At 39.0% G+C, this 23183-nt stretch overlaps 1 protein-coding gene across 1 annotated transcript in view; it reads right to left on the bottom strand.

Moving 5' to 3' along the window:
• Nucleotides 1–23183, bottom strand: part of kcp (kielin cysteine rich BMP regulator) — an 80350-nt gene that overhangs the window by 33158 nt on the left and 24009 nt on the right. Inside the window, exons 4-21 of the mRNA XM_062061194.1 lie at nucleotides 20719–20984; nucleotides 20472–20640; nucleotides 15081–15136; nucleotides 12130–12223; nucleotides 10360–10442; nucleotides 10190–10283; nucleotides 9960–10039; nucleotides 7441–7526; nucleotides 7266–7356; nucleotides 7088–7187; nucleotides 6878–6963; nucleotides 6721–6814; nucleotides 5186–5335; nucleotides 4985–5091; nucleotides 4808–4901; nucleotides 3492–3665; nucleotides 3331–3413; nucleotides 250–343 (exon numbers count right to left, since the gene is read on the bottom strand). Of these exons, the coding sequence (XP_061917178.1) occupies nucleotides 250–343; nucleotides 3331–3413; nucleotides 3492–3665; nucleotides 4808–4901; nucleotides 4985–5091; nucleotides 5186–5335; nucleotides 6721–6814; nucleotides 6878–6963; nucleotides 7088–7187; nucleotides 7266–7356; nucleotides 7441–7526; nucleotides 9960–10039; nucleotides 10190–10283; nucleotides 10360–10442; nucleotides 12130–12223; nucleotides 15081–15136; nucleotides 20472–20640; nucleotides 20719–20984 (2001 nt within the window). The remainder of the gene's footprint in view (nucleotides 1–249; nucleotides 344–3330; nucleotides 3414–3491; nucleotides 3666–4807; nucleotides 4902–4984; nucleotides 5092–5185; nucleotides 5336–6720; nucleotides 6815–6877; nucleotides 6964–7087; nucleotides 7188–7265; nucleotides 7357–7440; nucleotides 7527–9959; nucleotides 10040–10189; nucleotides 10284–10359; nucleotides 10443–12129; nucleotides 12224–15080; nucleotides 15137–20471; nucleotides 20641–20718; nucleotides 20985–23183) is intronic.

Below are 23183 nucleotides of genomic sequence, written 5' to 3'. Positions count from 1 at the left end.
GTGTCCGCCCTGAGACTGGGAGGTTGTGAGTTCAAACCCCGGCCGAGTCATACCAAAGACTACAAAAAATGGGACCAGTTACCTCCCTGCTTGGCACTTAGCATCAAGGGTTGGAATTGGGGGTTAAATCACCTGCTCACTGCTCCCCTCACTTCCCAGGGGGGGTGAACAAGGTGATGGGTCAAATGCAGAGGACACATTTCACCACACCTAGTGTGTGTGTGACAATCATTGGTACTGTAACTTTACCAGGACACTGTGGGCAGCATTCTCCAGCTGAGGTATGAGGGTTAGCACATGCCAATGGTGGACATCTCTTCATCAGACACTGGACATTTCCATTCTGCAAGACACAAAATACATTTTATGCTGATGCCATGTTACGTATCTTTTGCCATGTTATACTATGCCGTGTTATGTTATGCCATGCCATGTTATGCTGTACCATTTTATGTTGTTATTAGGGCTGGGCGATATATGGAATATACTCGATTTATCGTGGGTTTGTCTCTGTGCGATATAGAAAATGACTATATGGTGATATTGGAGTATACGTTCTCACGCAGTTGCTTTTTAGCTGCGGGCATTACACTACAGGCTTTTATCACTCTTTCTTGTCTCTCCTTCTCACAGAGACATAAAACAAGCGCACCTTCTTACATACGTCACATACGTATACGCCCTCGCGGAGCAGAGAGGTAGCGGCATGGGTAACGTTAGCTGTGGTGCGAGTGGTAATGCGAGAGAAAGAAGGTGCGAATCTGGTAACAAATGAAGGAAGAATTAATTCCCAAGAAAAACAGCAGGGGGTCCATCGTCTGGCGGTGGTTTGGCTTCAAGCGGGAAGATGCTGAACAGACAACCGTAATATGTCAAGTGTGGGGCGAAAGCGTTGCTACAAAAAGTAGCATTACTGCTAATATGTAGCATCATTTGAAACTTCACCCGCTAGAGAATGAAGAGTGCTTGAAACTCCGCATGTCAACATCTCCGTTCGGTGCCACACCCACAAAATGCCGAAGCAACCATTTCCACATCAACACCGTATGAAAAAACTAGTCAACAACAGAAGGCGATAACGTCCGCAGGAACCTACCACATAGCGAAGGACATACACTATTTGATTTCCTATTATGCAGCTCATTTTTATTTGACAATTATTGAAATATCTTGTATGACATCATGCACAAAAGTGCACTTTATTTGTTTTAAACTATTGTAGTGGCGTTCTGTACAAAAAGTGCACTTTAATTTAGTGTTGTTTTGATATGTCATCTTAGTGAGATCATGCACAAAAGTGCACTCATATCTTGTTTTAAAATGTCTCTGACAATCTTGCACTTTCTGTTTTGGAAATGACATGAATGTTTGTGCCACTGCTTAATAACTGTTTAATAAATACACTTTTAGTTGTGATTTCCCTCTCTGCATGAAAGTTTAAAATGAGCATATAATGCAATATGAAGAAGAATGTTTTAATTAGAGATGTCCGATAATGGCTTTTTTGCCGATATCCGATATTCCGATAATGTCCAACTCTTAATTACCGATTCCGATATCAACTGATACCGATATATACAGTGGTGGTATTAAGACATTATTGTGCCTAATTTTGTTGTGATGCCCCGCTGGATGCATTAAACAATGTAACAAGGTTTTCCAAAATAAATCAACTGAAGTTATGGAAAAAAATGCCAATATGGCACTGCCATATTTATTGAAGTCACAAAGTGCATTATTTTTTTTAACATGCCTCAAAACAGCAGCTTGGAATTTGGGACATGCTCTCCCTGAGAGAGCATGAGGTGGGCGGAGTTGGGGGGGCTCGGGGTAGGGGGTAGCAGGGGGTGTATATTGTAGCATCCCGGAAGAGTTAGTGCTGCAAGGGGTTCTGGTTAGGGATGTCCGATAATGGCTTTTTGCCGATAAATGATATTCCGATATTGTCCAACTCTTAATTAACGATACCAATATCAACCGATACCGATATCAACCGATACCAATGTATACAGTCGTGGAATTAACACATTATTATGCTTAATTTGGACAACCAGGTATGGTGAAGATAAGGTCCTTTTTAAAAAAAATAAAAAAATAAAACAAGATAAATAAATTGAAAACATTTTCTTGAACAACAGAGAAAGTAAAACAATATAAAAACAGTTACATAGAAACTAGTAATTAATGAAAATGAGTCAAATTAACTGTTAAAGGTTAGTACTATTAGTGGAGCAGCAGCACGCACAATCATGTGTGCTTACGGACTGTATCCCTTGCAGACTGTATTGATATATATTGATATATAATGTAGGAACCAGAATATTAATAACAGAAAGAAACAACCCTTTTGTGTGAATGAGTGTAAATGGGGGAGGGAGGTTTTTTGGGTTGGTGCACTAATTGTAAGTGTATCTTGTGTTTTTTATGTTGATTTAATAAAAAAATAAAAAATAAAAATAAAAAAACGATACCGATAATAAAAAAAACGATACAGATAATTTCCGATATTACATTTTAAAGCATTTATCGGCCGATAATATCGGCAGGCCGATATTATCGGACATCTCTAGTTCTGGGTATTTGTTCTGTTGTGTTTATGTTGTGTTACGGTGCGGATGTTCTCCCGAAATGTGTTTGTCATTCTTGTTTGGTGTGGGTTCACAGTGTGGCGCATATTTGTAACAGTGTTAAAATTGTTTATACGGCCACCCTCAGTGTGACCTGTATGGCTGTTGAACAAGTATGCCTTGCATTCACTTGTGTGTGTGAATAGTCGCAGATATTATGTGACTGGGCCAGCACGCAAAGGCAGTGCCTTTAAGGTTTATTGGCGCTCTGTACTTCTCCCTACGTCCGTGTACACAGCGGCGTTTTAAAAAAGTAATAAATTTTACTCTTTGAAACCAATACCGAGAATTTTGAAACCGATACCGATAATTTCCGATATTACATTTGAAAGCATTTATCGGCCGATATCGGCAGTCCGATATTATCGGCCATCTCTAGTTTTAATGTAGACACATAGAATCATCATACTGCTGTGATTTTATGCATCAAGTGTTCATTCAAGGCTAAGGCAAAATATCCAGATATATATGGTGTATCGTGACATGGCCTAAAAATATCGAGATATTAATAAAAGGCCATATCGCCCAGCCCTAGTTGTTATGCCATTTTATGCCATGTTATACCATGCCATGTTATGTTGTCATGCCGTGTTATGTTGTCATGCCAATGTGTGTCATGTGATGTTGTGATGCTATGCGATGTTATACTATGCCACCTTATGTTATTATGCCATGCTATGTTACTGTATGTTACGTTATTTACAATGCAGTTGCAGGTCCTGCATGAGTCAGTAGGATGTGCAAACTCGTGGCCGTTGTGATACTCCTTCCCGGCATAGCTGCATCCTAAAGCAGAGGAGGTCATTGTCACACGGTAGCTCCGTTTGATCCTGAAAGGTCAACTTTTGACTGACTGTTCCTCACCATTGCAGTTGTTACGACAGCATGTTCCCGACAAGGGAGCGTTGCAGTGAGGACGAGGACATTGCGTCTGGTGGCAGTCGATCCTGCCGCTGGCACACTTACACTCCTCACACACACTCACTGGGTTGGGAAAGGCTTGTCCATCCACAAACACGTGGTTTTCAAAGAAACAATCTGAGGACGATAACCACATTCAAAAAATAAGAAGAGTTGTGTCGTGTTTTCTCACAGTGCACTGCAAAAACTGAACTCTAAGTAAGATGAAATATGTCAAATAAGGGTGATATTTGCTTATTTTCTGTCTAATAAGAAAATTCTTCTCACTAAGCAGATTTGATGTTAGAGTGTTTTACTTGTTTTAAGTGTTTTGGTCCTAAATGATCTCAGTAAGATATTACAGCTTGTTGCTGAGATTTGATGACCTATATTGAGTAAAACATGCTTGAAACTAGAATATCAACTGTTGGAAAGCTGTGTCATCAACACTCACAAGTATAAAAATGCTTTTTTAAAGTAATAATTTCTTATTTCAAGCATGAAAAAAAAAATCATGATTTTGACACAATTGTGTCTCATAATTAAAACAGATGACAGCCAAATGGACTTTGCTGTTTTATTTTCAATGAAACAATAGAAAATACGTACTCATATAGTAGTACAGTTGGCACAGTACAGTAAACTGACAGTTAGTATTTAAACATTTAACATTTCAAACAATTTTGAACAGAAACAGTTCATGCACATTCAGATAAATTCCTCAAAATTACAATTAAAACATTTTTGGCCGGGGGCCGGGCTGTATGTATGCGCACTAATTGACAGAAGGCGCGATGATGTCATTATATCGATGGAAAAATGCATTTTTAGACAATCTGATTTGTCTGAGCAGCTAGGAGACCCCGAGAGTAACAAGCGGTTGCCTTGTTGCCTTTCCATTAAGAACAATAAATTAGTTTTTAGTATAAGTTTGCTGGTTTCAAGAAATGTAATGCCGAGCACATATCATTATGTCAAGATAATGGCACTAGCATTTACTTCATTTAAGAATATTTTTCAACATATTGAGCAAAAAGGTCTCATTTTCTACCAAGAAAAGTGCACTTGTTATTAGTGAGAATATACTTATTTTAAGGTATTTTTGGGTTCATTGAGGTTAGCTAATTTTACTTGTTTTGGAAAGTCTTGACAAGCCGAATCTTCTTGTTCTATTGGCAGATCATTTTGCTTAGTTCAAAGAAAATACCCCTCATTTCTGTGCTTTTTTTTCTTCTTGTTTTTGAACACTGACTTTTTGCAGTGCGTGTGTGTGTGTGCACCTGGACACTTAGGGCAGCACTCCCCAGGTGGTGTGTATGCGTTGGTACAGTTGAGTGGTGGGCAAGGTCTTCTCTCGCACTCCACAGTGCCATGCTGAGAGGACAAGCACACAAGGCAGGATGAACAGGGTGGAGGCTGACACTGAGATTGCAGTTTAATAGGGACGTCATGCTCACCAGACATGTGCAGAGTTGGCACGGCTGGTCCGGTGTCACAAACCTCTGCCCGTTGCTATAGATACGATGGTGATAAGTGCAGCTGTCACACACTGTGCAACAGGAACCTGCAGAAGTGTATCCAGTTTAGTGTACTCCATAAACTCCTTAAAAACACACAATTTGCATTTTTTGTTTTAAAGTTAAAGTTAAAGTTTTTACCAGTCGTCTTGGTGGGATGCTGACAGGCGGTGGGGGGGCACTGGCTGTGAGTACACGAGGTGTCTCCATCCACACATGTGCAGCTGGAGCATGGATCTTCTGGGTGCCACCTGGAGCCGTCCTCATACTCCAAGCCCTCCAACACACACGCTGCAATGACATGGGGAAGTTCATAGAAATATACTGGACATTGTATTAGGTACACCTGCAAAGTCTGCAATATAAGAGCTGCAGCAAACTCATCACAACAATGTTTTAACAGACACTGACACTGTTTCAGTGCAAAATATGATTAAATCATTGTGATAATGTAATTTTGAAATAGTTTTGTGATCTAAAATTATTATACATTGAGGAATGTGAGTGTGAATGTTGTATGTCTATCTGTGTTGGCCCTGCGATGAGGTGGCGACTTGTCCATGGTGTACACCGCCTTCCGCCCGAATGCAGCTGAGATAGGCTCCAGCGCCCCCCGCGACCCCGAAAGGGACAAGCAGTAGAAAATGGATGGATGGATGGAATAAATATAAAAAAAACATACATTCTGGATATACTGAATGACATAAATGTAATAAAATAATATTTTGAAAATAAGTAAAAGTACTTTTTACTTTAATTTGAAAAAATTACAAATTAGATATCAATTACCGTATTTTCCGCACTATAAGGCGCACCTAAAAACCTCCCATTTTCTCAAAAGCTGACAGTGCACCTTATAATCCGGTGCCCCTTACATATGGACCAATATTGAGCCACAACAGGTCTCACAACTACGGGATGCATAACGTAACCCTAGCCTCTACTGTAGTGTCTATTCTATGCGCCTTATAATGCGGTGCACCTTATAGTGCGGTGCGCCTTATATATGAACAAAGTTTTAAAATAGGCCATTCATTGAAGGTGCACCTTATAATCTGGTGCGCCTTATAGTGCGGAAAATACGGTAGTATATTAAATATAATAATCAATTTAAAAAATATATTTATTTAGGGTACATCAAATTAAATATAGTAAAATCCAATTAAAAAAAAGTAAATGTACTTATTTTTACTTGATTAAATATATAATTTGTAAAATACAAATATAAATGAGTATGATAAATGTATGTCCTAATTAATTAAAATAAATGTGGATAGACTGAATGAAATATTATATAATAAATTTTTTTTTAAATGTAGTTGTGTTTGATTAACTAATAAGTCATAAATTAGGCATATGAATTGGTATAATACATGTATGTCTTAATTAATAAAAAATAGAATACACTGAATGAAATACAATAACATTAATCTTTCAAAATAAGAATTTTTGTTTTGTTTAATAAATACAAATTAGTATAATAAATGTAATAAAAAAATAATTATAATAATTATTGATAATAATTAAATTTTTCTAATTAAACAACTTTAATACCTGAACAAACAAAAACCATTATAAATACATTTGTCATACGCCGAGCAGAAGAAATATAATGAAATGTATTAGACTGTGCAGGTGTACCTAATGAAGTGTCAGGTATGCTGTGCTGTAAATACCTTTGCAGACAGGACAACACAGATGTGGGTCTATTATTGGGTTGGCGCACTGCACGGGGGGACACTTCTCTTCATGGCAAACTACATTTCCGCTCTAAAATACAGAACATATCATCATTGTGTGTTTCATGGTGAAACAGGTGCGGTGTTGACTTACCTTACACCTGCACTGCAGGCAGGGTCCACTTCCAGGCGGGACAAACCCTTTCCCATCTGCGTACACCCTTCCATCAAAGTCACATTCTGGGAGAGCACACAAACAGTATTTATTGATCTCTTTTCTTAAATGACATAAGAAATAAACTTGCACAAGCTAATAACATTGGACCTCATTGTGTTGTGCAGGTCTGCCCAGTGTCGTACTGACCGTTGCATACTGGACAACATTCTCCCTTGCGTTTAGCAGGATGGCTGCAGTCTGGCGCGGGACAGGACGCCTCCAAGCGCTGACAGGACACTTCACCTGACTGACAGAAGACTTTGTTTCCTTTTCTTCTCACACAGTACATCCCGTAATGACACAAGCGTTTAAGAACTGAACTCACAGAGCAGCGACACTGAAGACAAGGGTCGCCTGTGATTGGGAACTTCTGTCCATCCAGGTAGACTTTGGACTCGTACTCACACTGATCACACCTATAAAGTACATGGCGAAAAAGATATTGTATAAAACGTGAAACAACTCTGGCTTGTTTGAAAGTGTTATGGCAGCTTTGTTACCGTGGACAACAGTCACCAACACGATGGACAGGATTTGGACAAAACAAGGCAGGACACGGGCGAGGTAAACATGCTACATTTCCATCCTGGAAAACATTTTTATTGTATTATATCATAGTTAAAATAAATAATTAAACAGACATGGCATTTTAAAATCAGTTCAGTTTATGTATTGACAGTGGTGGTCAAAAGTGTGCATACACTTGTAAAGAACATCATGTCATGGCTGTCTTGAGTTTCTAATCATTTCTACAACTCTTATTGGAGCACATACTTGTTGGTCACAAAAAACATTCATGAAGTTTGCTTCTTTTATGAACTCCTTGACAAAATTGGTGCAGTTCAGCTAAATTTGTTGGTTTTCTGACATTGACTTGTTTCTTCAGCATTGTCCACATGTTTAAGTTAGGACTTTGGGAAGGCCATTCTAAAACCTTCATTCTAGCCTGATTTAGCCATTCCTTTACCACTTTTGACGTGTGTTTGGGGTCATTGTCCTGTTGGAACACCCAACTGCGCCCAAGACCCAACCTCCGGGCTGATGATTTTAGCTTGTCCTGAAGAATTTGGAGGTAATCCTCCTTTTTCATTGTCCCATTTACTCTCTGTAAAGCACCAGTTCCATTGGCAGCAAAACAGGCCCAGAGCATAATACTACCACCACCATGCTTGACGGTAGGGATAGTGTTTCTGGGATTAAAGGCCTCACCTTTTCTCCTCCAAACATATTGCTGGGTATTGTGGCCTATATTTTTGTTTAATTTGACATCACATGGACAAAGATAAGACTTTCTGGAGGAAAGTTCTGTGGTCAGATGAAACCTGAACCTTCATGAACATTCATGAAGTTTGGTTCTTTTATGAATTTATTATGGGTCTACTGAAAATGTGAGCAAATGTGCTGGGTCAAAAGTATACATACAGCAAGGTTAATATTTGCTTACACGTCCCTTGGCAAGTTTACCTGCAATAAGGCGCTTTGCCAATGGAACTGGTGCTTTACAGAGAGTAAATGGGACAATGAAAAAGGAGGATTACCTCCAAATTCTTCAGGACAAGCTAAAATCATCAGCCCGGAGGTTGGGTCTTGGGTGCAGTTGGGTGTTCCAACAGGACAATGACCCCAAACACAGGTCAAAAGTGGTAAAGGAATGGCTAAATCAGGCTAGAATGAAGGTTTTAGAATGGCCTTCCCAAAGTCCTGACTTAAACGTGTGGACAATGCTGAAGAAACAAGTCCATGTCAGAAAACCCCGCCCATCTCAACCTCCTCGTGCTCTCTCAGGGAGAGCATGTCCCAAATTCCAAGCTGCTGTTTTGAGGCATGTAAAAAAAAATAATGCACTTTGTGACTTCAATAATAAATATGGCAGTGCCATGTTGGCATTTTTTGTCATAACTTGAGTTGATTTATTTTGGAAAACCTTGGTACATTGTTTAATGCATCCAGCGGGGCATCACAACAAAATTAGGCATAATAATGTGTTCATTCCACAACTGTATATATATCGGTATTGGTAATTAAGAGTTGGACAATATCGGTATATCAGATATCGGTAAAAAAGCCATTATCGGACATCTCTAGTGACGATTCAATTCGAAAACGGTTCTCGATTCAACACGATTCTCACAAAGTATTATTTGGTATAATAAATAAAATGTAACGTTTGAAAACAGGTTGCATGTTAAAAAAAAAAGCTCATTCTGGTTGCATGGAGATGGCCTACAAATGTCTTTAAAAAAATCGATTAATATAAAAAAAAAAATTACACATTTAAATATTTTTGAAAATTATAAATCGATTTATAATCGGAATAAATAAGAATGGCGATACGGATGTAAAGTGATTTTTTTTGTGTACGCTTTGTATTAATGCTTGTTTTTTTTTGTGGAAAACAGTTTTCAAAAAACGGTTTTCAGCAAAATGAGTGATAGAGGCCATGCCCATGATATCATGTAGAATAAACTATGATCAACCATATCAATGTATTATGACAATTACATATACGTGAATGCACGTTCAACAATTTTGTATTTGTATAAACCTACTCAGTGGCCTAGTGATTAGAGTGTCCGCCCTGAGATGGGTAGGTTGTGAGTTCAAACGCCGACCGAGTCATACCAAAGACTATAAAAATGGGAGCCATTACCTCCCTGCTTGGCACTCAGCATCAAGGCTTGGAATTGGGGGTTAAATCACCAAAAACGATTCCCGGGCACGGCCACTGCTGCTGCTCACTGCTCCCCTCACCTCCCAGGGGGTGCTCAAGGGTGATGGGTACAAATGCAGATAATAATTTCGCCACACCTAGTGTGTGTGAGACAATCATTGGTACTTTAACTTAACTTTAACTTTATAAAAATAATTGAATAAAATGTCATATTAATACAAAAAGCTTTGATACATCACTTCCAACTGGTGCTTGCTACTCTCTGCAGTTGAGTAAATGAGCTTGGTAGACAAATAAGACACTTAATGAGGAAATACAGTATTTAGACTGAAATTGATGGAAGCCTACCACACATGTGCACTCTTCACAGCGGTCTCCAGAGGGCATGACGGCTCCATTTGGGAAGTTTTGACCATTCACGCCGCAGCCTGGAAAGACGCACTGTTAAGCTTCACCTGACACACACACACACACACACACACACACACACACACACACACACACACACACACACACACACACACACACACACACACACACACACACACACACACACACACACACACATCTTCACACACCTTGACACGTGGGACAGCAGGTGTTGCGTGCAGGAGGCACAGGGTTGCTACAAGGTGTGTGACATTGCTCTCTCTCGCAGCGAACGTCACCTTCCTGGGGGGAAGAGCAGCAAAACACTGTTAAAAAAAAAGGGCCGCTTCAAGTGGTTTGTGTTGTCAGTCACGCTCACCAAACACTGGCAGGTGTCACATGGACTCTCTGCTGGCCTCCACTTGGCATTGTGGTCGTAACGCACACCTGAGTGGATACAGCCTGAACACACAAATCACGCACAATCTCTCCATTGAACCTTGTCACAGTGCAACACTAAACTTGATAATAATAAGACATGCTTTAAGACGTGAGGTCATCCTAATGCACAAATCTGGCCCGCCACATTATTTTATGTGGCTCGCGAAAGCCTGGAAATAATATGCCTTAATAAAATGCTTAATCATTTCTCACTAAATATATTCGTTCTTTCCCTTTTGGCATTAAAAATCATGTACTGCTTGCAATTGCATATCGTTTAAAAGTAAATATGATCAAAAATCAAGATATTACATTATCATGTATTCTAAAAATATTTTTTGTAAAAATAAAGATAAATACTGTACCTAAATATCTGCTTGACTTATGATTTAAAAACAAATTATCAATGAAATTGTAGACTGTAACATTGACAATAGATTTTACGGTTAAATTCCGTTGACTGAGTTTTTTACCGTAAAATCAACTTTGGTACTGTTTTTTTTCCATATACAGTAAGACACTAAAACTTAAATAAAAAAAAAACAAGATTGTACAGTAAAATAAACAACTGGCAGCTCTGTTGCTTGAATTTGACCTCTAAAACAGTGGTATTGTTTTTCCATTCCATTCATTCTATGTTTTTATATGCTGTAAAAAAAACACTGCTTTTACTGTAACATTCTGGTGACTAAAGCTGCCAGTTCTAAAGTAAAATTTAAATATTTTTTTTGCAGGTTATGTAAAAAAATATATTGTTAATGTATTATACACTATATCACTATATCCAAATGATGAGAATCAGGTGTCCTAATCACTTGGCCCGGTGTATCAAATCAAGCACTTAGGCATGGAGACTGTTTTTACAAACATTTGTGAAAGAATGGGCCGCTCTCAGTGATTTCCAGCGTGGAACTGTCATAGGATGCCACCTGTGCAACAAATCCAGTCGTGAAGTTTCCTCGCTCCTAAATATTCCAAAGTCAACTTTATCATAAGAAAAGTGAAGAGTTTGGGAACAACAGCAACTCAGCCACCAAGTGGTAGGCCACGTAAACTGACAGAGAGGTCAGCATAGTGCAAAGACTTTCTGCACAGTCACTTGCTACAGAGCTCCAAACTTCATGTGACCTTCCAATTAGCCCACGTACAGTACGCAGAGAGCTTCATGGAATGGGTTTCCATGCATCTAAGCCATACATCAGCAAGTCCAATGCAAAGCGTGGGATGCAGTGGTGTAAAGCACGTGGCCACTGGACTCTAGAGCAGTGGAGACGCCTTCTCTGGACTGATGAATCACACTTTTCCATCTGGCAATCTGATGCACCAGTCTGGGTTTGGAGGTTGCCAGGAGAACGCTACATTTCGGACTGCATTGCGCTCAGTGTGAAATTTGGTGGAGGAGGAATTATTGTGTGGGGTTGTTTATCAGGAGTTAGGTAGTTCCAGTGAAAGGAACTTTGAATGCTCCAGGATACCAAAACATTTTGGACAATTCCATGGGATGCCGCTTCAAGTTCATATGTGAGTAAAGGCAGGTGGCCAAATACTTTTGGCAATATAGTGTATATACTGTATACACATGTATATTCCTATATTACTCATTGATAAAAGCGGCCCTCAGAGGGCAACTATAACTGCAATGTGGCCCTCAATGAAAACGAGTTTGACAGCCCTGTCCTCACGGATACAATATTTGTAATATTCTTACTGCTGCATCGCTGGCAACACTCTCCAGGTACGCTTTCCTTCTGTGCGCAGTCCAGTGGAGGGCACGGCACGGCCAAACACTCCCTGTTACCTCCCTGTTGGCAAAGAACACCACTTTAGTCCCATTGCAGCACAGAACTTTTCAGACACAACTCCTAATCATGACTTTTTAAGAGAACAAAAGTTATAATACATAATTTGGAGCTGAATAAAAAAAAAAAGTTGGATTTATTCAAAGAGAAAAAAAGCGTAATAATATGTAAGGAGTATTAATGTATTTTATAAGAAAAAAAAATAAAGTTGTATTTTTAAAGAGAAAAAGCATCATAATATATCAGGAATATTGCTGTACAGGTACGGAATAAAGACAGAAATAAGTGATAATATGTCTAGGATAAAGTTTTTTTTCCACAAAATTAACAGCATAAATTGTAAAGAATAAAGTTGGATTTTTTTTTAGGAGAAAAAAAAATCACAACACATAAAAAGATATTTTAAGAGAAAAAACTTCATAATATGCAAGTAATAATGTTATATTTTTCAAGAAAAAAAGTCCTAATATGTAAGGAATAAAAAAGTAGTTTTAAGTGGGCGTGGTTCTTTGAAGAGGAACAGACACAAATGTTAACCAATCAGATGCTGATGGGGCGATACATCAACTATTTTATAGTTTCTGAAACTAAGACTTACGTACCTTGGCAACTTGCTCAACATTTCAATGCAGGTAACACAACTTTTGTCTCCAATATTACAACTTAATTTTTTTCTCAATTAGAATGTTTTTCCTTACTTATCTACTTGACTATATTGTAGGTGTTGTTTTAAGCTACACCTTTTAGCTTGTAATATTGGACTTGGATCCGAAAATATTACATTACCGGTATTATTTTTAAAATGTAGATTATTTTCTTGTATTGTTTTTTTTATTACATTTCTATATAACATAATATTTCTCTGATAATATTATGACTTTTTCAGATAATATTTTTCTTGTATTATCATGATTTTTGTTTCTCAATAAGCTTTGACATTTTCAAATAATGCAAGGACATTTTTGTCACAATTTTACAACTTTTTCTTGCAATACGGTAATCTCTCGTTTAACGCTGTTAATTGATTGAAGGCCTGACCAAGTAGTAATTATATATGTAATATTTCCATAGTGAGAGCATAAAAGACCTGTTTACATCCTTCTGAATATGATGCTTAACATTATGAGGGCCCTCGAGACCAGACCTGGGCAAATTAAGGCCCGGGGGCCACATGCGGCCCGTTGAGCTTTTCAATCTTGCCCGCCGGACATTCCCAAATATATATTTTTTTATCTTTAAGATGTAAAGTGTAGCTGCCATTATGATGTGCAGTCATGTTTTCTAATGACCGTAAGTCTTCAACTATACTAAGTATTTTAATGGTTGGAATCTGCGCTTATAGATGATATACCAGTTACTATGGTAATCTAATTAGTTACTATGGTAATCTTAATTAGTTACTATGGTCATCTACGTCACAGCAGCTCAGACGAGGCACCAAGCAGTGTGGGCGGGAAGCGTTTCCACAGACGCGGAAGGAGATTTTCACAACAAAGTTCTAAAGCCTAGTGATATATAGAATAGAATAGAATAGAATAGAGTAGAAAGTACTTTATTGATCCCTGGTGGAAATTCAGCAAATATCAGATTGTAGGTGGGGTTTTTTTGTACCCTTCGCGTTCATATTAAACTGTATTTTGCATTTACGTTGCGTTTCACTTGATTGTCAAATATGTCGATTCGAAGGTGGTGTTCCTATTTTGTCAATATTCAGTGTTTTATTGTTCGTAGAAAAACTTGAAATTCCATTACGTTTTTTAAGGCGGTCTGTCAAAACGTTTTTAGCATACAATCAGACGTTATTGTGAGGTTTTGTATTAGTGTTCCTAAAAATAGATATACCGGCCCCCAGACACATTTTTTCTCTCTAAAATGTGGCCCCCGAGTCAAAATAATTGCCCAGGCCAGCTTTAGACATAACATAACACCCACATAGTCACCTTTACACTGGTTTATTATAATATAGTTAACATAATAATGTAATATTAATCAATAATACATATACTGTTGGAATTTAGCAGCCATGGTCTAATCTAGTGGACAATACTACTGTAATATTGATATTTATAGTTCATTTAGCCATTTATAAGTTCCAAAATGCCTAATTTAGGCACAAAAAATGCACAGAAATGCTTAAAAAAGAAGAAGAAAATCTGCAATAAAGTGAAGCCACAAACTTTGAAATGCGATGTGGCGAGGCACGACTGTATTAAATGTAATTCCTTGTAATAATCCCCCAAATATTGTATTCATTGTATATATACCGTATTTTTCGGCCTATAAAACGCAGTTTTTTTCATAGTTTGGCCGGGGGTGCAACTTATACTCAGGAGCGACTTATGTGTGAAATGATTAACACATTAGCGTAAAATATCAAATAATATTATTTATCTCATTCACGTAAGAGACTAGACGTATAAGATTTCATGGGATTTAGCGATTAGGAGTGACAGATTGTTTGGTAAACGTATAGCATGTTTCAGCCTGTTGTTCACTATTCTTTATTTATTTTAAATTGCTTCTCAAATGTCTATTCTTGGTGTTGGCTTTTATCAAATACATTTCCCCCAAAAATGCGACTTATACTCCAGTGCGACTTATATATGTTTTTTTCCTTCTTTATTATGCATTTTCGGCCGGTGCGACTTATACTCCGGAGCGACTTATACTCCGAAAAATACGGTATTCATTTTATTTATTTCAGTTTTTAAATACATAACCATTTTGTCCTCATTAATTCCAATTGCTTTTTTCTCACATTAAATATATTTTTTTTATACAAACAATCATGACGACCAGGCGTCCCAATACTTTTGCTCACACTGCATACATCCATCGTCAGTGTATCGTTGACACTCACCTCACAATTACGAGCAGTGTGGGACACGTTGTGAAGTCTTCTGTCCGCCTCACAGTCTGAGGAGAACAACACGTTGTAATAATTATACTGTCACAGTGTGTGTGTGTGTGTGTGTGTGTGTGTGTGTGTGTGTGTGTGTGTGTGTGTGTGTGTGTGTGTGTGTGCACTTGTCTCACCATCCTTGTGTGGACATACACTTGACAAACCACCCTTTCTGTGAGGACCTTTTGACTTGTGAGGACATTTGCCTGGTCCTCACAACTACAGAAGTAAAATATTTTTTTTACTTTCCGTGTTTTGCATTCTGAAGTGAGGTTGCAACTCTCTACTCCCATCTAGTGCTAGACATATTTTTTTCCATCATTCTAGCTATAGTGGAAAGGGGGGCCCTACCAACCTACTAACCAAACGTGGGTGCACACAAAGTAGGCAAGACATGTATGTGTGTGTGTGTGTGTGTGTGTGAGAGAGTGATACAAGTAGCAGGAGTGAGAGCATTGCTGGTCCACACAAAGAGGAATGTGAAAATAATAGTCTCATCCCCCACCCGAGCAAAGACTCTATCAGCAACTTTTGACTGGGTCACTGGGGAACATCTGGCGGCGGTAATGACAGGGCAGCGTGCTTCTGATGTCACAGACGTCACGGCATGCTCCTCTCAATTTACGGCGCAAGAAACATAACCAGCGGTGCTTGAAAGACCACCGGCGAGTCTTATCTGCTCTGCAGGGGATGAATGAAACGTGATCTGGGCCAACCATGAGGGCGGGTCACGCTCATCCGGCTCATGATGGAGGATTTCCTATGAATGAGATCAGATAACAGGCTCCGCCTCTTTCGTTTCCCCAATTAACTCTGAGTTAGAGACGGCCCGCTTGGGAAGCACACCAAATTAGATTTGCTGAGCTTGGATTTTTTTGGAGATAATGACTTTAATGTTGTGTGTGGGTGTGGGGGGGGGGCAGTAATCACAGACTAGGAGGAAGACTATTGAATGGCCTGCAGCCAACACACATTTCCTCTTGCGAACCAAGCGTGCATGAGATCAAAGTGTGTGTGCCAGTGTGTGTGTGTGTGTGTGTGTATCAAAAGGGCGCATCTGGAGTCTCCTCGGGTCGACACGCAGAAACAATTAATGGCGACATGGAAGAGAAGGCAAAGGCAGACAATGAGCGAGGACTCTGGATCAACTTCTTCAAATGGAACAAAGTCAGAGCTTCTTTGTGTACAGTCCTGGTCAAAAGTGTACATACACTTGTAAAGAACATCATGTCATGGCTGTCTTGAGTTTACAATCATTTCTACAACTCTACAAGCCACCATGCTTGACGGCATGAATGGTGTTCCTGGGATTAAAGGCCTCACCTTTTCTCCTCCAAACATATTGCTGGGTATTGTGGCCAAACAGCTCCATTTTTGTTTAATTTGACATCACATGGACAAAGATAAGACCTTCTGGAGGAAAGTTCTGTGGTCAGATGAAACAAAAATGGAGCTGTTTGGCCACAATACCCAGCAATATGTTTGGAGGAGAAAAGGTGAGGCCTTTAATCCCAAGAACACCATGCCTACCGTCAAGCATGGTGGTGGTATTATGCTCTGGGCCTGTTTTGCTGCCAATGGAACTGGTGCTTTAAATGGGACAATGAAAAAGGAGGATTACTTCCAAATTCTTCAGGACAAGCTAAAATCATCAGCCCGGAGGTTGGGTCTTGGGCGCAGTTTGGTGTTCCAACAGGACAATGACCCAAAACATACCTCAAAAGTGGTAAAGGAATGGCTAAATCAGGCTAGAATGAAGGTTTTAGAATGGCCTTCCCAAAGTCCTGACTTTAAACGTGTGGACAATGCTGAAGAAACAAGTCCATGTCAGAAAACCAACAAATTTAGCTGAACTGCACCAATTTTGTCAAGAGGAGTGGTCAAATATTCAAGCAGAAGCTTGTGGATGGCTACCAAAAGCGCCTTATTGCAGTGAAACTTGCCAAGGGACATGTAAGCAAATATTAACATTGCTGTATGTATACTTTTGACCCAGCACATTTGCTCACATTTTCAGTAGACCCATAATAAATTCATAAAAGAAGCAAACTTCATGAATGTTTTTGTGACCAACAAGTATGTGCTCCAATCACTCTATCACAAAAAAATAAGAGTTGTAGAAATGATTGGAAACTCAAGACAGCCATGACATGATGTTCTTTACAAGTGTATGTACACTTTTGACCACCACTGTATCTGAGAAATGTTGCCAAATGAAATTGTATTTGTATTTTTATGTGTTACCATGGTTACATGCTAATGGCCATGCACGCCCACAGAGTCAGTCGTGCCCGCCCTGGGCTGGAAGCTGTTTAGTTTATATGGGTTTTGTTTTTGACATTGGAGCAGGTAAAAATAAGACGATAACTAATCAAAACAAAGGCACTTTGACTGGACCGTGACACAATTAACTGACATTTTAGTTAACGAATAAAAAAAGGCAAAAGTGTTGACAGAAACCAAATCCAATCATGTTTAAAGTCGTCTTGTAGATAAGTGGGACAAGTTCGAAATATATCCAATCCCAGCTCTTTAGCAGCGTCCATATGAAAGAGGGCTGGGTGTTAGTTTCCAAGGAGAGCCTATCAGATGTTTTTTCTCGTGAGACGAGGAAGTTGGATTTCTCACTGCCGAAACAAAAAGTATGCACCACGGGGGAAAATGAAGAGGTCCCACTGTCAGTAAAATGGGTGAACTTAGTGACCTTAGCCATGTGGCCAATCCAAGCCACATGGAAAGCATGTGTTGCATCTAGAGATGTCCGATAATGGCTTTTTTGCCAATATTCCGATATTGTCCAACTCTTAACTACCGATTCCGATATCAACCGATACCGATATATACAGTCGTGGAATTAACACATTATTATGCCTAACTTTGTTGTGATGCCCCGCTGCATGCATTAAACAATGTAACAAGGTTTTCCAAAATAAATCAACTCAAGTTATGGAAAAAAATGCCAACATGGCACTGCCATATTTATTATTATTATTGCGTGGCGAAGTTGGTAGAGTGGCCGTGCCAGCAATCGGAGGGTTGCTGGTTACTGGGGTTCAATCCCCACCTTCTACCATCCTAGTCACGTCCGTTGTGTCCTTGGGCAAGACACTTCACCCTTGCTCCTGATGGGTGCTGGTTAGCGCCTTGCATGGCAGCTCCCGCCATCAGTGTGTGAATGTGTGTGTGAATGGGTGAATGTGGAAATAGTGTCAAAGCACTTTGAGTACCTTGAAGGTAGAAAAGCGCTATACAAGTATAACCCATTTATCATGTATTTATTTAACATGCCTCAAAAGACTATAAAAATGGGACCCATTACCTCCCTGCTTGGCACACAGCATCAAGGGTTGGAATTGGGGGTTAAATCACCAAAAATGATTCCCGGGCGCGGCACCGCTGCTGCCCACTGCTCCCCTCACCTCCCAGGGGGTGATCAAGGGGATGGGTCAAATGCAGAGGACAAATTTCACCACACCTAGTGTGTGTGACAATCATTGGTACTTTAACTTTAAGTTAACAGCAGCTTGGAATTTGGGACATGCTCTCCGTGAAAGAGCATGAGGAGATTGAGGTGGGCAGGTTTGGGGGGGGGGGGGGGGGTGTTTAGGGTAGGGGGTGGCGGGGGGTGTATATTGTAGCGTGCCGGAAGCGTTAGTGCTGCAAGGGGTTCTGGGTATTTGTTCTGTTGTGTTACGGTGCAGATGTTCTCCCGAAATCTGTTTGTCATTCAGTTAGTTGTGGGTTCACAGTGTGGCGCATATTTGTAACAGTGTTAAACTTGTTTAGACGGACACCCTCAGTGTGACTTGTATGGCTGTATATATATTTAAAGCCCGGCCCCCGACCAACATTTTTTTATTGTAATTTTGAAGGATTTACCTGAATGTGCATGAACTATTTCTATTCAAATTGTTCATATTTTCCAAAGAAATTCCCCTTATTTCCAAAAGCAAATGTTGACATGTTTGCTTCACTGGGATATATAGGTTGTAACAAGTCCATAGATAGTAGTACGAGTCTGAGCTTAAGCTTGCCCTCCAAAAGGTCAGCTTGCCAAGCAGCTGACGGCAGCTGTGACCCAGACTCCACTGTCCACTCAAAACATGAACTATATTATGGAGTGGAATATTACCACTTAGCAAAGCTCACGCAGTACTTGCTACAGGAGGGCAGTGGGTTCATTGGGGGAAAAAGTGAAGAGTGTGGAACTACAGTGCAAAAACTGAAATCTAAGTAAGATGAAATATGTCAAATAAGGGTGATATTTGCTTATTTTCTGTCTGATAAGATCATTCTTCTCACTAAGCAGATTTTATGTTAGAGTGTTTTACTTGTTTTAAGGGTTTTGGTCCTAAATGATCTTAGTAAGATATTACAGCTTGTTGCTGAGATTTGATGACCTATATTGAGTAAAACATGCTTGAAACTAGAATATCAACTGTTGCAAAGCTGTGTCATCAACACTCACAAGTATAAAACTACTTTTTTAAAGTAATAATTTCTTACTTCAAGCATGAAAAAAAAATCATGATTTTGACGCAATTGTGTCTCATAATTAAAACAGATGACGGCCAAATGGACTTTGCTGTTTTATTTTCAATGAAACAATAGAAAATACGTACTCATATAGTAGTACAGTTGGCACACTACAGTAAACTGACAGTTAATATTTAAACATTTAACATATGACATTTCTAACTATTTTGAAGAGAAATAGTTCATGCACATTCAGATGAATTCTTCAAAATTACAATAAAAAAAAATTTGGCCGGGGGCCGGGCTGTATATATGCGCACTAATTGACTGAAAGAGCACGCACTTGGCGCGATGATGTCATGTTGTCGATGGAAAAATGCATTTTTAGACAATATGATTTGCCTGAGCGGCTAGGAGACCCCGAGAGTAACAAGCGGTTGCCTTGCTGCCTTTCCATTAAGAACAATAAATTAGTTTTTAGTATAAGTTTGCTGGTTTCAAGAAATGTAATGGCGAGCGCATATCATTATGTCAAGATAATGGCACTAGCATTTAGGAATATTTTTAAACATATTGAGCAAAAAGGTCTCATTTTTATTTCTATCAACAAAAGTGCACTTGTTATTAGTGAGAATATACTTATTTTAAAATATTTTTGGGTTCATTGATGTTAGCTAATTTTGCTTGTTTTGGAAAGTCTTGACAAGCCACATTTTCTTCTTCTATTGGCAGAAAATGTTTCTTAGTTCAAATAAAATACCCCTCATTTTTGTATTTTTTTGTCTTGTTTTTGAACACTGACTTTTTGCAGTGTACTGTTGGGTGGGGGAGGGGCTGGAAGTTAGAAGCTGATTGGCATCATTTTAAACCTACCGACAATGTTGGCGTGACAAGTGACCTTTCCAGATGTGCACACACACAGTGTGTTGAGGTCAATCTGCCATCGTCGACCATCCTCCACCTCGCCACCTTCCCACACACACGAGCGCCTCACGCACTCGCATCCCTCCAGGTGGCGTACTCGCGACTGCAGCTCCTCGTTCTGCCACAGCACATTCGGTGTGTGATGTTATGTTAAAAAAAAAGGAAAACGTCATGAATGAAAGCATCAGGTCCCCACCTGAGCTTTGAGCATGTCCACCATGCGAGCCAGATCCTCCAGCCTGATCTCCAGCTTGCTCAAACCTTGGGAAGCAGTCTTCCCCTCTTGAGGGAGTCCTGGAGGCCCCAGGACCACTCCTCTTTGCAGCTGGTCACTTTGGACGTTGTGAGGATAATGAGCAGTTTGGAGCAGTGTCCTACTGGCTTTACTGCTGGAAGACACTTCCTGTTGCAACACTGGGACGCTGGCATTGTGCTGCTGGTGTTTGGACGCAGGGGAAACATCTGGAACACACAACACAATAGTTAGTGAAGGGAGAAAGTATTCCTCCATTATTATCCGTGAACATAAAGTTCTCCCGCGTGAGGCCTTTGAAGATCGCAGCCTGAGTTACTGTGATGGGATGTCACTGTTTGTGTAGCTGCGGATGGCAAGACTGTTCAAAATGTAAGCAAGAGCCAGGAAAGGATGATTATCGCTCACGAAAGCACGATTGCGTAACACAATGTCGACTATAATGTAAATGCACATGCACAGACTCGCACACATGGACGATTATACAGAAGGGTAACATACAGTTAGGGTTGCAAAGGGGTGGAAAGTTTCCGGTAAATTTCCGCACTGCAAAAACTGAAATCTAAGTAAGATGAAATATCTCAAATAAGGGTGATATTTGCTTATTTTCTGTCTGATAAGATAATTCTTATCACTAAGCAAATTTTTTGTTAGAGTGAAGGGAATAAGCGGTAGAAAATGGATGGATGGATGGATGGATGTTTTACTTGTTTTAAGGATTTTGCTCCTAAATGATCTCAGTAAGATATTACAGCTTGTTGCTGAGATTTGATGACCTATATTGAGTAAAACGTGCTTGAAACTAGAATATCAACTGTTGCAAAGCTGTGTCATCAACACTCACAAGTATAAAACTGCTTTATTAAAGTAATCATTTCTTACTTCAAGCATGAAATAAAAAAATCATGACTTTGACACAATTGTGTCTCATAATTAAAACAGATGACAGCCAAATGGACTTTGCTGTTTTATTTTCAATGAAACAATAGAAAACACGTACTCATATAGTAGTACAGTTGGCACAGTACAGTAAACTGACAGTTAATATTTAAACATTTGACATTTCAAACAATTTTGAACAGAAATAGTTAATGCACATTCAGATAAATTCTTCAAAATTACAGTAAAAAAAAAAAAAAAATATATATATATTCCTTGCGCACTAATTGACTGAAAGAGCACGCACTTGGCGCGATGTCATGTTATCGATGGAAAAATTAATTTTTAGACAATATGATTTGCCTGAGCGGCTAGGAGACCCCGAGAGTAACAAGCGGTTGCCTTGTTGCCTTTCCATTAAGAACAATACATTAGTTTTTAGTATAAGTTTGCTGGTTTCAAGAAATGTAATGGCGAGCGCATATCATTATGTCAAGATAATGGCACTAGCATTTACTTCATTTAAGAATATTTTTCAACATACTGAGAAAAAAGGGCTCATGTTAGTTTTTTCTATCAAGAAAAGTGCACTTGTTATTAGTGAGAATATACTTACTTTAAGGTATTTTGGGGTTCATTGAGATTAGCTAATTTGACTTGTTTTGGAAAGTCTTGACAAGCCAAATTTTCTTGTTTTTTTTGGCAGATAAATTTGCTTAGTTCAAGTAAAATGCCCCTAACTTTTGTATTTTTTGTTGTTGTTTTTGAACACTGACTTTTTCCAGTGCGGAAACTTTCCGGAAATTGACCACGGGAAATTAAGCTTGAGAAGTTTGGAAATTTTGACCATTTTTGGATTATACAAAGTTGCACACTGTCCATCTTATTCTGTAGAATAAAATGAGAAGCTTGTAAAACAATAATGCAATGCCACACACAGATATAAATAGTCAGCTAAACCATTGGAGTAGTCTTTAAAAATTCCATAAAAAATAGTCAGTTTTCTTTTTGAAACAAAAAGTTTTTTTGTGTGCAAAAACAGTTGAGGTTAATATGTCAAAGTTATTTACCTGTAACTAGGGTTGCAAAGGGGTGGAAATTTACCACGGGAAGTTAAGCTCGGGAAGTTTGGAAATATTGACCATTTTTTGATTATTCAAAGTTGGACACCATCCATGGGAATGAATGGGAATATATGGGAATGAATGGGGAATTACAATAATGATATATTATTGGGCACTTGTCTATATGCTGCTGCATCTTTGTGGAATTTTTCATGTAGCTCTTTGCACAGTATTTGCAAATGTACACCGCCTTTCTGCCTACATTGGTTGGGATGAAATGTCTCCACACATCAGATGGCGTACGTGGCATTATTCTCTTTGTATTTATTTATTCTTGTAAAACACTAATGCAATGCCAAATAGTCAGCTAAACAATTGGAGTAGTCTTTGAAAATATTTGACTGATGGACAAATGAATAGAAATAGGCTAGATGAATAAATGAACAGTCAACCAGCATGCTAAAT

This window comes from Entelurus aequoreus, linkage group LG10 (genome assembly GCF_033978785.1).
Source record: "Entelurus aequoreus isolate RoL-2023_Sb linkage group LG10, RoL_Eaeq_v1.1, whole genome shotgun sequence".
NCBI lineage: Eukaryota > Metazoa > Chordata > Actinopteri > Syngnathiformes > Syngnathidae > Entelurus > Entelurus aequoreus.
This window is presented reverse-complemented; position numbering and strand designations above follow the sequence as displayed.